The sequence below is a fragment of the Protopterus annectens genome, chromosome 6.part0 (genome assembly GCF_019279795.1).
Source record: "Protopterus annectens isolate FY-2018-M chromosome 6.part0, PAN1.0, whole genome shotgun sequence".
In the NCBI taxonomy this organism is placed as follows: Eukaryota; Metazoa; Chordata; order Ceratodontiformes; family Protopteridae; genus Protopterus; species Protopterus annectens.
Window position 1 is genome coordinate 1133909348 of NC_056737.1, and position 13703 is coordinate 1133923050.

General features: G+C 38.5%; 1 protein-coding gene across 2 annotated transcripts in view; it reads left to right on the top strand.

Annotated features, from left to right (window-relative positions):
• WDSUB1 (WD repeat, sterile alpha motif and U-box domain containing 1) overlaps positions 1-13703 on the top strand; it is an 885392-nt gene that overhangs the window by 510448 nt on the left and 361241 nt on the right. For both annotated transcript variants that reach the window (XM_044074750.1, XR_006365236.1), the window contains exon 7: positions 11036-11076. In XM_044074750.1, the coding sequence (XP_043930685.1) occupies positions 11036-11076 (41 nt within the window). The remainder of the gene's footprint in view (positions 1-11035; positions 11077-13703) is intronic.

The window sequence follows — 13703 nt, forward strand, 5'->3', positions numbered from 1 at the left end:
AAAAGTCTCTGAAGAGACAGTTGTGTTACAGAAATTCCACACAGGAAAAGGGAGAATCAGTGAGCAGACCTCGGATGTGTTGTTGCCCGAGATGCAATTTTTGCACGTTTATAGATCCGTATGTGGATTTTTGTTCATCCATCTACTAAGAGGTTTTTTTTTAATGTCACTGCTGATAGTAGAAGAAAAAATCTGGTTTACTTAGCCAAGTGTCGAGCATGTGATTGTTTCTACATAGGCAAGACCAACAGGTCTTTGCTGGAAAGAATGAAAGAGCATGTTAACAGTATAAATAAAGGTGATGTACACAATGCCCTTGCCAAGCTTTATGTTGAATGTGGACGAGAGCATATATTTGGTTTTAGGGTAATTGAGATGGTGACTCCTAACACTCGGGGTGGTGACTTTAGAAATTTTACTGAGGAAAGGGAACTGTCATGGATTATTATTATGCAGGCAGGCAGGTTTCCTGACATTAATGAAAGGGCCTCTATTAAGCCGGCTTTGAAAGCCAGAAGCCTCTTTAAATGAGTGAGAATGTTTTATTGATTAATTGAAACAGTGCTTTTATAGGTTAATTATTTTATCATAGTAAAAGTAAAGAAAGAAAAAGCCCTGTTCCTGAGTGATGGAACAAATGCACAATAGTCTAATCAAAAAAAGAAATGTGTTCCAATCACTGAACCACCACAAAGGAGCACAAATCCAAGTAGAAATCCAAATAATTTTAGTCTGAGGAAGCAACCAGGACAGGTTGTAAAAGTGCTTACCCTTGTAATAAAGATTCTGTGGAATCTCATTTGGACTTTATTTGGATTTCTACTTGGATTTGAGCTCCTTTGTGGTGGTTCAGTGTTTGGAACATATTTTTGTTTTTGATTTTATCATAGTAATTGAATGTGTTATATAATATGCTTGATTTTACTGCTTTGTTGTCTGAAGAAGCACATTTAATGTGTGAAAGCGCTTACCTGTCTTGCTACAATAAACCTGGATTTTTATGTAAACAGTCCTGTTTTGGTGCTGTTTTACATTTGTTGTTTGTATTTTTTGACTAACTAGCACCATTTATTCCAGTGGGTCCATTTGTTTGCTACTACTTATCAAAGTTTGTTGAATTTTATTTGAAAAGGGCTTTAGAATTTTCTACTACCATTGTGAAAGGCACTCCATATTTTTTGCAACAACTTTATATGTGATCTAAAAATTGATATATCAGATTGTTATTTAGTAACCCTGGATGTGGACTCTCTTTTTACATCTCTACCGAATAATGTAGGTATTTAATTCTTGAGAGATTTCATTACTCCTTTATCTGTTTACTTCAACTGAAATTGAAGCTATTTGTGATCTCTCAGAGCTAGTTTTAAATAATAATGTCTGTCTGTTTCATGACATCATGTATAAACGTAAAGGCATGGCCATGGGTGCTCCCATGGCTAACAGTTACACCAGTCTTGTAAACTGTTGGGAACTTAATTTTATTTTTAATCATGAAAAGAATAAATATAAAGAAAATGTATTATTTTACAAGCATTTTGTGGATGACCTATTCCTTATTTGGAATGGGTCTTTAGTTAATTTTCATGATTTTCTAGATTATATACACTACAACTAGTTTTTTTATGTTTTAAGCATACCATTCATTTTACATATATAGAGTTTTTAGACATTAAACTTTTTAAGAATGTAGATGGTACTATAGGAACTACGTTATTCAGAAAACAGGTTAAGAAAGACACCTATTTACATAAAGATAGTATGCACCTCCCACATATATTCAGTAATATTGTTAGGAACCAGCTAAAACGTGTAGTGCAATTAAATACTGAAATTACCAGTATGGACACACAAATGCAATTTATGGCTAAAGAATTTACTGAAAGAGGATATCAAAATGATATAATTAATAAATTAGTAATTGAAACTAAACAAGAAATTAACAGTAATGTACATCCAGTCTTTTCTGATAAAAATTCTTGCCATCAAAAGAGAAAAACTTATAACACTAATACATTTAGATTTATATTAAAATACGATGGCATACTGTTAAAATTCAGCATATTATAAAGAAGCATTGGCATATGTTAAAACATATATCAACTTTTAAGGATATAACTGTTGAGCGTCTATCGTTTGGGTATGAAAATCAACGAAATCTTAAACAACAATTGTGTTATAAAGTACAAGAAAATATGTAATAATGTTTCTCTTTTGTAAATATGTCTGTACTGATACCTCCTTTTTACATCCCATAACATCTAAAGAATTTTTTCTTAGAAGCCATGGGACATGTAATATCATGAATATAATATACATGGCTGGTTGTTTAAGATATAAAAAGTAATGTCTTTTGGCTTTTCCTGGCTAGGGGTCGCCACAGCGGAACTCCGGTCCGCTAATGATTGGCAGTGGATTTTTATGGTGCCGAGTTGCCAGCCTGATGCTCAACCTTCAAAGAAGACACACCCATTCACGCTCGCACCTACCTGCATGTCTTTAGCATCACTCGACCACGGGGAGGACATGCAGACTCCACACAGAAGGCACTCCAGCCGAAAATCGAATGGGAGAACCTCTTGCTGTGAGGCAACAACGCTAACCTCTGCACCACCATGGCCACATATGCGTTCAGTATTGGAGCATCTCTCAGAAATAAAGAGAAAGGTAGAAAGTAATGCACTATATAAACATATTAGACAGATGAAACTCATTTGTTTAATTTTTTAATACTACAGAATATTAATAAATATATAAGAGGGGGTGACATAGCCACTAATAGTGAGATTCATGAGAATAAATGGATTTTACATTTTAAAGCTTATCAGTCTCCAGGATTAAATGAAAATGTTACCTTAAAGCCAACTTTAAAAGAAATACATAGTAAATTATAATATGTATATATGCATATTAAAAAAATATGTATGTTTTTCTTGTATTTAATGTTTTACCTTTGGAAAGTTTCATAGTACTGTCTCTTTTAAATTGTACTTCTGTTGTCACATGGTATTAATAGGTTTTGTATTTAAGTAATGACGTTTTTTCTTTGAACTGTTTTGCCTGATAAAGCCTTAGTACGTGAAAGTATTTATGCTAGCATTGTGATATTAATAAACTGTGTGTGTTTTGAACATTGTGGTGCCGGTTTTTACTTGTTTTAGACAAATCTGTCCATTCAGCAGGTTCCAATTAATATCACATACCAGGTTAAGGTCTTTAGAGCGGGTAAACAATGTACCATTTGACTTGCGGATATGCAGCATTTCCAATAAAGCAAGGCAGAGATCGCCGCTGAGTAGTCTGTATGAAATGGAATAAACTGACAGTTACTTCAGTCAGTCTACATAGGACAGATGCTGAAGACCTTGAATTTTCCTTGTGAGGAACCTTTGTGGCCTTTCCAGTTGCTGCAGGTGCTTGGAAAGGTACATACAAAAGGGGCATTATATTCAGTTATTGGCCTGATGAGGGAAGAGTACAGAGAGGTTATAACTTCTTTTTTTCTGGTGGCACTGGCCTTACTTATGAGATGAGCACTATAGAATGCCCTTCTTACCTATATGGAGACATGGTGATCAAAGGTAAGGTTGCTTTCAACCTGTGTGCCCAGGTCTCTCTCCACTGAGTGCATACTTAGGGTGTTACTATTGATGTGGTAGTTAGCAGGAACATCACTCTTATCAAAAGGGATGATAATACTTTTTTTGCATTGAGTTTAAGGCCATGACTTTGGCACCAATCATTTGTGTAAGACCCTGTTGTAGGATGTTGACATCATTTGGAGATTCTATGACAGCTCCCAGTTTGCAGTCACCAGCAAACTTTGTCAGCCACAGACATTTAGTTTTTGTTTGTACTTCAGAGAAATAGATTCCAAACAGGAGAGGTCCCAGGACTATTCTCTGTGGAACACCACTGGTTACAAGTCTGTTGTTGGAGATGGATTCCCCTATTTTGACTGTGCGTTCTATCAGTGAGCCAGTTAGAGACCCATCTAACGATGTAAGGGTTGATAACTAGCTGGATGAGTTTGTCAATGATGCCTGAGTGGAGGATAGTGTCAAAAGCCTTGGCTAAGTCTAGGTAGGCTGTATGCACAGATTTCCCCTTGTCCAAGGCCATGGTGACTGTCTCAAAGAAGTCCACCAGGTTTAACAGGCATGATCTCCCTTTGGCAAATCCAAACTGAGTAGGGTCAAGTGTTTGGAGATTACCTATATCTTTGTTGATAAAGTCCATGATGATTTGCTCCATGGCCTTGCAGATGAGGCTAGTCAGGCTAATAGGTATGTAGTTCTCGGGGTCAGTGGAAGCACCACCTTTGTGCAAGGGAATAACAGTGGCCATGTTCCATTCAGCTGGGATGAAGCCAGTGCGTAGACTATGATTGAAAAGAGTGCCCAATGGTGTTACTAATTCTTGTTGGAGCCCATGTAGGACACAGCCTAGTTTGTTATCAGGTCCTGTAGATGCTGTGTTTTTGGCATTAAAGAGGGTGTTTGTGACCAGCTCTTTACAGATACAAGGTAGAGGACAGGTGGTAGGGATGTCATGGGGTACGTGTGGCGGGAACAGAGGAGTGAAGTTTTCACAGAAGCTGTCGACCAGCAGGTTAGCTGTGTCCACAGGCTCTCAGTATATGTGGTATCATTAACTACCAGTTCAGCACAAAACTGGGCCTTTCCTTTTAGGTTACAGATGTAACTAAAGAGCACCTTATGGTTGTCTTTAGTTGAGGAAGCTAATTTGGATTCGTAGTTTGCTTTGGAGGATTTCACAAGATGTCTTATTTGCTTGTTTAAGCTGAGGATGGAGTGTTTCTAGTTTAGGACTCACTCCCACTTAGTCCTGGACAGCAGTTTCTTCTGCTTATTGTAAAATCTGTTAATGGCAGTTGTCCACCAGGCAGGTTTCTCCTTCCTTAAGGAGCTTGTTTTGGTCCTATCAGGTATGGCTGTGTCAATGCAGTTATACAGGTGTTTGTATAAAGCATTAGTGTATAATTCAGCATTGTTCTATCTGAGGGGGGAGGTGTAGTTGAAGCTATTTATACCATCCCCGTAAGAGGTTATAAGCTTATCTGCTTTGGAGAAGTTTTTTTTTTGCTGGGGGGGGGGGGGGGGGGCAGGTGTGATAATTACTTTGAATGAGATTGATTTTTGGTAAGATCTCAACAGGTAAGACCTCACAGTGGGAGTGCTATAGTGGTCCCCCCCCCATATTGGTAAGCCACCAGATCCAGGATGTTGGCACCCCTAGTGGGGGTGTCAGCCAGCTGATCCAGAGCATTGGAGTTAATGAAGTCGAGGAATCTTTGGGGAAGTGAGTTTGAGCATGAGTAATTTACCCAGTCAATGGATGGGTTGTTAAAGTCACCCAAAAGCATGGTGTTCGGATGTATGTTGATAGACAAGTGGGTGCCCTGATTCATGTAAGGAGGGGGGCCTGTAGCTGGCAATGATTTGAATAGGTGTCTTACGAACAGTTAATTGCACCTGAAATATCTCCAGGGAATAGTACTATTTAACCAATCTGGAGGCATATTTATCTTTAATGAATGTGTGTACGCCGCTTCCTTTAGTTTTCATGCCTTCAGTTTGTGGTCTGAATGTGTGGATGGAGGTATAACTTGGTATGGCTGGGTTGCTATCCACAGCCTTGAACCAGGTCTCTGTGACTGCACAAATGCCTGCGTCTTACAAGGTGAGGACTGCTTCCACTGAGTGCAGTTTCATGTTAAAACTCCTAGCGTTTATCAGCATAACCTTAAGGCTGTTTTTAGATGGAGTTTTTACATCAGGAATTTTGTGCTTGAGACGCTGCCTAAAAAGGCACTGTGAGGGTGGCAAGAGCCTTAGCCAGTAGCCTTAATTCTGGCACCAACAACCATGAATCATTAAGATTTATTATATCTAACAGTACAGAAAAATTGGAATGCTTACTACTTTGGCATTAACTGGCTATATTATTATTGTCCATTACTGAATTTACTAAAATTGACTTATTGGGCAGTTTTTCTGCTACACCAGACTTTACAACCAGAAAAACAATGCAATAATGTGTGGTAAGTGTATATTTGGAGTTTGCTTGTTTTGTCTGTTAATTCCATCTTTGAGAATCTGTAGGTTCATAGGTGTATATTAGGCTAATGGCCCTGGAGCCTTTACAAGCCTAGCCATAGGATTACCCTGGCATAGTGCCACCCGACCTTAGTTCCCAGTGCCTCTGTCGAGTAGAGCCACTGCAGTTATCCCCAGGGTGAATTTTCTATTTCCCATCCATTCATCAAGATGTCTCTTGAAGAGGGTCAGCGAGGTGCTCTGCTTGACATGTATGGGAAGTCTATTCCATAGCATGGGCAGTCTCTGGGTTATGATGAACTTGTCCCTCCAGTACGTTCTGTTGATTGTGGTAATGAGGTTGAGGTCTCTGGAGCATGTGGTGCGGAGGGATTGGGATTTCTTTAGATGTAGCATTTCTAAGAGAGCTGGGTCAGACATGTCTTTGTAAGTCAAGCAGAGATCGCCTCTAAGTAGGCGATATGAGACGGAGAATAGTTGGAGTTTTTTGAGTCTGTCCATATAGGACAAGTTTTTAAGGCCCAGGATCCTCTTTGTGAGGTACTTTTGTGGCCTCTCCAGTTGTTGCAGGGGTCTAGTGAGGTACATGCCAAATGGGGCATTGTACTCGATGATTGGCCTAATGAGGGAAGAGTAGAGGGAGACAATGACCTCTTTCTTCCTGGATGCAAAACCCTTAGTAATGATATGTACCACGTAGAAGACTTTCTGACCACAGTGCAATATGGTGATCAAAAGAGAGGTTGCTGTCAACCTGTGTTCCCAGATCTCTTATAATGCCTTCTGTGTTCAGCAGACTACCATCGATGTGGTAATTCATGGGAACCGGGTTTTTCCCCAAAGGGGATGACGACACTTTTTTTGGCATTGAGCTTAAGGCCATGTTTCTGACACCAGTCGTTGGTCTTAGTGAGGTCATTCTGTAGGATGTCAACATCACATGGGTAGTTAATAATAGCTCCCAACTTGCAATTGTCTGCGAACTTTGTCAGCCAAAGTCCCTTCGTGTTGGCTTGGACTTCAGCGAAGTAGATACCAAACAGGAGAGGACCTAGGACCGAACTTTGTGGGCCTTCACTCATGACTAGTCGGCAGTCTGGCTTGGAGTCAGCTACTTTCACACTGTGAGTTTTATCTGTGAGCCAGTTTGCAACCCACCTAGTGATATAGGGGTTGATGCCTTACTTAGTGAGTTTTTTCTATGATTCCTGAGTGGGGAATGGTATCAAATGCCTTGGCCAGATCAAGGTAGGCTGTATGAACCACCTTGCCTTCATCCACACTTTGGTGACTGACTCAAGTCGACTAAGTTGAGCAGGCATGATCTACCCTTCACAAAACCAAACTGTGTGGGATCCAGAGTTTGGAGATTCCCTATACCCTTGTTTATTAGGTCCATGATAATGCATTCCATAGCTTTGCATACCAGACTTGTCAGGCTAATGGGGCGATAGTTCTCAGGGTCTGTAGTTGCTCCTCCTTTTTGGAGAGGGATGACTGTAGCAGTGCACCATTTGGTAGCGACAAAGCCTGAGGTGAGGCTGTGATTGCACAGGGTACACAGGTGAGGTGCCACTTCACTCTGTAGTTCATGTAGAACACATCCAGGTATATTGTCAGGTCCCATAGAAGCTGTATTCTTGGCCTTGAACAGTGCTGTTTTAACTTGTGCAGCAGTAATACTGGGTGCCTGGCAATCTACTGGTATTGTGATTGGTCCTTTTTGGGGGGGGGCGTAAAGTTGGCACTGAATCTGTTGGCCAGTATATTGGCAATATCTGTTAGCTCGGCATAGGAGGTACCATTGTGCAGTACCTCAGAGCAAGTCTGGGTATTGCCGGGGAGATTCTTTACATAACTATAGAAGGCCTTATGGTTTTCTTTACTATCTGCTGCAATTCTGTTTTCATAGCTAGCTTTAGAGGATTTGATGAGGGATCTCAACTTTTTTTGAGGCTGATAAAGGAGTCTTTCCAGTCTTGGGACTTCACCTTATTCCGCATCAGTTTCCTCCTTCTGTTATATAGTTTGTTTATGGCAGGGAACCACCAGATTGGCTTCCTTTTTTTGGAGAAGAGTGTCTTGGTTCTATTAGCGAGATCCATGCATTTGTGTACGTGTTCGTACAGTGCATTGGTGTATGATTCGGCGGTCATGCAACTATTCTCCATTTGCATGGGTGCCATGAAGTTGACCACCTCTGTTTTTAGGAGCCCAAAGTTAGCTTTGGAGAAGTTTTTTTTGGTGATTAGCTTTGAGGGGGGCTGGGAGGGATGTGGATTTCCAAGATGATTAGTTTGTGGTCGGATCTAACCAGGGAGGAGTTGACTATTAGTGTAGAGCAGTGGTTGCCCATGTTAGTAATGACCAGGTCAAGGATGTTGCTACCTCTAGTGGGGGGTAACAATGAGCTGGTCCAGGGCATTGGAATTAATGAATTCCAGAAAACTTTGGGCAAGTGTATTGGTACACGAGTAGTTTTCTCAATTAATGGAGGGGTAGTTGAAGTAACCCAGTATGAGAGTGTTAGTTTGGACCCTAATATTCTCCAGGGTGCTTAGGAATGTGGAGTGTGAGCCTTGGGGCATGGTTGAGGGACCTATCGCAGGCTATGATCTGAATCGCTGTCTTACCCAATGTTATCTGCACCTGAAGTATCTCTGATGCGTTATGTTGGGCTACCAGTCTGGAGGGTGCACATCTTTTATGAGTATGGAAACACCACCGCCTGTGGAGTTTCGGTCCATGTTCTGGGGCTGAAAGGTGTGGAATAAGTTATAGCCTGGTAGTGCAGGGGTACTTTCTGCTGCCTTGAACCAAGTCTCTGTTATAGCATAAATGTTGATGTTCTCCATTTTAAGGAGTGCTTCGAGCGAGTGCATTTTGAGATTTAGACTTCTAGCATTGAGCAGTATGCCCCTCAGATTGCATTTGTTTGTAGCTGTAACAGTGGTAATTTGGTCTTTGGAACACCATCTAAAAAAGGCACTATAGAAACTACAAAGCTGATTTACTATTGAGTCTGGTGTTAGCGAATTGCTGATGATGAAGAAAGCTTTGGTGAATGAAAGTCCTGTAATTGACTGTACTGTGTATCATGTAGTAAACAAGCAATGATGCCCAACACCATAGGTGGGGGTCCTCTGCATCCCTGGAAGGGTATTATTTCCACAATAACACACACCCCGGAGGGCATTATTGCAGTTAGAGAATGGGCTGTCTGCAAAATTGTTTTGTATTTTTTTTTTAAATGTTACATACTTATTTTTTTCATATTTTGATGTAAAATAGTTTGTTCACTAATGAATCAGACTTGTTTTAATATATTTTTGTGGGAGGAAGTACCCTACATCATAAATATGATATGTAGGTATTTAATATCTAGACACACATGCATGCACACACAGTCAGAAGCACTCTCATACTGACTCGCACACATACACACAGAGAAAACACACATTCAAAAACACAGACCTGCACACACATGTACACTGATGTAAACCATACCTGTCAAACTCTTAACATAAGAAATCTGGGCAAAGCCAATAGCAGTGTGTGTGGGGGGGAGATGAAGGCCCAAAATAGGGACAGATTTTTAGATATTGCTCATAAACTTAGAAAGTTGCTAGAATAACAGATTTTGTGTTAGCATGCATTTTATGAAGGATATGAAATCTAAAACTCAAAAGTACATCATTATTTATCGACTTTGGTTTTCACTGCTTTGGTAGAATACCACAAAAAGTATGAGGAACAGGCCAAAATATGAGGCAACAATACAGACAATTGATAGGCATGATGTAAACAAATACACACACACACACACACACTTTATTTAGTTGTAGCCATTGTAACTGTTTGCACCCTACTCTCATCCAATTTTCTGTGCCTGATTTTGCTTTCACCGAGGATTAAAATCAGTAAAAAATGCCTATCATTAAGAGTTTCATTAATCTAAACATTTGTGATTGACTGCCTGTTGCAGTCAGTGTTCTCAGCTAACTCTCTCACACACAAACATGCACACAAGTACACATGTACACACAAACATACACACAAGTACACATGTACACACAAACATACACACAAGTACACATGTACACACAAACATACACACAAGTACATGTACACACAAACATGCACACAAGTACACATGTACACACAAACATACACACAAGTACACATGTACACACAAACATACACACAAGTACACATGTACACACAAACATACACATGATTTTCTTTCCTTTTTCTTTGTTCTTTCCATTTTATGCTCACTGTACAGCAAAGCAGTGTTTAGCAAGTGTAGAGAAATGGTGTCCGCTTACTTCTTAACTGTTCGAGCTTTACTAACTACAGCTTAATACGCTGCAGAGAAAAGTCACTTGTTTTTCAGTGGGCATTACCTGTACATTAACACCCTACTGGAGAATGTTCATTTTCAATTCAGGGTTTTATTGTACAGTTTGCCCATTCCCTAATGAATGTTAATAATTTAATGGACTCATTTTATATCCAGTATGTTTAGTTATTAAGTAGCTATTTTATTTGTAAGCTAAGTGGATTGTTTAAATGTATGCTTGTATTATACTTGTATATATGCTCCTTGTGGCTAGAATAATTTTTTGCTTACTGACTCATATTGCAAGATGTAAAAGGTATATTGTTGGCTTTTTTAGTATGGAGTTCTTATAGGCATAATTATTGTTTATTTTTTATTTATTTTATTTATTTATTTATTTTACATTTGTTAACCGGGCTGGTCTAGCTGGATACATATCCGTTTTCAGTAGAGGCCCGAGGAGAAAAATACACAATAGAAGTACATAATTAAATTGCAAGATTCAAAGTATTGTTACAACAAGAGAATATAGCTTACATATGCAGGAATGAAAATTTACATAGATGTTATATAAGACATACTCAGAAATGTTTTACTCTCTTTATTTCTCTAGAGCAGTGGGAATGTGTTACATACATTAACTCAGCATACAAGGTAGGTACTTCTTTTCGCTAGTATTTCCAAAGCCACATCATTTTTACTGGCTTCAGTTCTTAGTTGCAGAAATAAGAAGCTTCAGAATTTCTTAAGAACATTTCTGTGTATTGCAGTGAAAACATTCCATTATGCCCACATTTATGCTTTCAGTATTTGTTTTCAATATTTTAAAAGTTATGTCTAGGATTTGTTTTGTTACATTTATGCTGCTTTTTCTAATTACTTACTCCAACTATATATCTTTAATACTTGGTGTCTTTCCTTCGTGGATGGATTCCATTTTCTGTATGTTCTTTACTTTTCCATTGGTTTTGTATATGGTTCAGATTGTCACAGGGACTTTTTGCAAATTCTATGCGGAAATAGGATGTGAGGCTACCATCCAGTCAGCTATTTTGCCCTATATTCTTATTGAGTTTACGGTGATAGTATATCAGCATTTGGCAGGCTCACACTTTGCTAACGGGACTGCCATACCTTGGCTTCTACCAGGGATCAATAAGACATGCAATTCAGTTCCTGCTGTTCTCCAGGTAAGGAAACCTGTTGTGTTTGGGAATCTTTTTATTTTCATTCCCAGTTCTGAGCCTGGTTCACTGGTATCACAAAAACATTGATTTGTTTAGTAAAGTCGGTTTGTCTAAATGATTTTACAATTTACATTTTATATTGGTAAAACTGTGGGACCACTTCAAAACAGGATTTACCAACGCCTGTATGTGATTTCCGAACCGTATACTACTAATGCATTGTACACACATTCAACAATGTGCAAAGACTTTAAATAATTTGCCTTTTCTGTGTTGGAGAGAGTTAAAAAGTATGCCAAGGGAGGTCACTGTGAGATTTTTCTTAAGCAGTTTTGTAATGATTTTTGATGATGTTTTGTTTTTACTAATTCTAGCTACGTTTTCAAAACTCTGCACTTTGTATTTGGATTTCTAACTACATTTTCAAAAATCTGCACTTTGTATTTGGATTTGTAACATACTCACACACATATATATATATATATATATATATATATATATATATATATATATATATATATATGTGTGTTTTTTAAACCAGGAAGTAAAACTGATACTTTGTTTCTGATGAAGTTCCTGTTGTATTGTAATGAAAGCTTTTAAACTGTGGATTACAGGTTTCTTTGCAACTTCTGGTACAGCGTTTTTCTTATTTCATACAGTGAGTTGTTTACGCTGTGTGGTTACTAGTTACATTGGAACAGTTGGATTGTTTAATTTCTCACATGATTCCTTGATCAGATTTAAATCCAGTATCCTGTGAATTTCCTTTTTATTGTCCCACTTCTGCTTCAGGCTCTGTATTAGGATGTGAGCACGCCTTCACTTCTGGTGATGTCTCTGCACTCCAGTGTCAGATTTGTTCTCCCAGGCATCTCAGAAAAGACTTCTTTATTTCTGGCTAGAAATTCTAATGCCACTTGTTTTCTGTCATAAAAACTCCACTACCTGATCGACAGGAGTAGGTTTCTTCCCTGACTGTGTTTTTCGTGTTGCAGTGCTGCAACTCACTACTGGAAATCTAGCTTCTTTCTGTTATTTTACTAGATTTATGACATTAGATTTGTTCTGGCTTCTTTATCACTCTGCTTTGCACTCTAATCTACCTCACTTAACCTTTAGTATGTTTGGAATGGACCTTACCACTTAACATTTTTGCACTGATGGCACAAATACCAAGATGTCATATAGTTTAAATTCTCTTCTTCTAGCATTCCAATTATATATTGTTTTCTGCATTTCCTGAGCTTTTAATACATTTTCATTCACTGTGAAAATTACCACTCTAAGTCTTTGTAGGTCGGTGTAGTGCTGTGTAATACTTCTGAATGATGATTGTCTTCTTCACTGGTCTTCTAAACAATATCAGAGAGCCCCTTTGGATCCCTGCTGTACAAAACATGAAAGGATATAAATTCATTTGATGCTTGTGTCACTTTTCTTATTGCAAACAACAACTAAGATAACTGGTCTTTTCTGTGAGCACTCTATTTATACTGAATGTATTAAACAAGTAGTATGAGTTCTGAAGAAGTTCCTGACAGCATTAAAGGAATGAAAGCGCTAAACCACAGTCCGGTCTCGGTGTTTTATTTTTTATGTTAGTAGTTTATAATAGTTTTTATTAGAGCAAAAAGTTTTTATTTATAATGTACAATAATTACTTTGGTTGCTTTTAGTTTTTCGGTTTTCTTTTTGATGAATTTTTATCTGCTTCAGTTGCTTTTCTTAACTTGAATTCCACTATTTTATTAAACCACTGTACAGAACCAGCAGTCTCAGTGGTAAACTGATACTTTTTAACTGCTTAACCAGAAAATATTTGCACAATTGCTGCATAAACCTTGACATTAAGGATGTACCCAGATCATGAAATATCTCTTAAGGAGTACCCTCTTTATAATAGTGCCTGTTCCCTGACAGTAGATTAAAGATTAGCCTTGTATAATGGTACACTTCTGGAAATGTTGTGACATAGTCTTCTGTGTCCAAAATATATTAATAGCCACTGGCTAGGTTTTGCCAACGGCACAGCAATGTCCATAGCAGTACTTTAAAATGGCACATATGTAATAGGCACTTGGAATCAAAGGA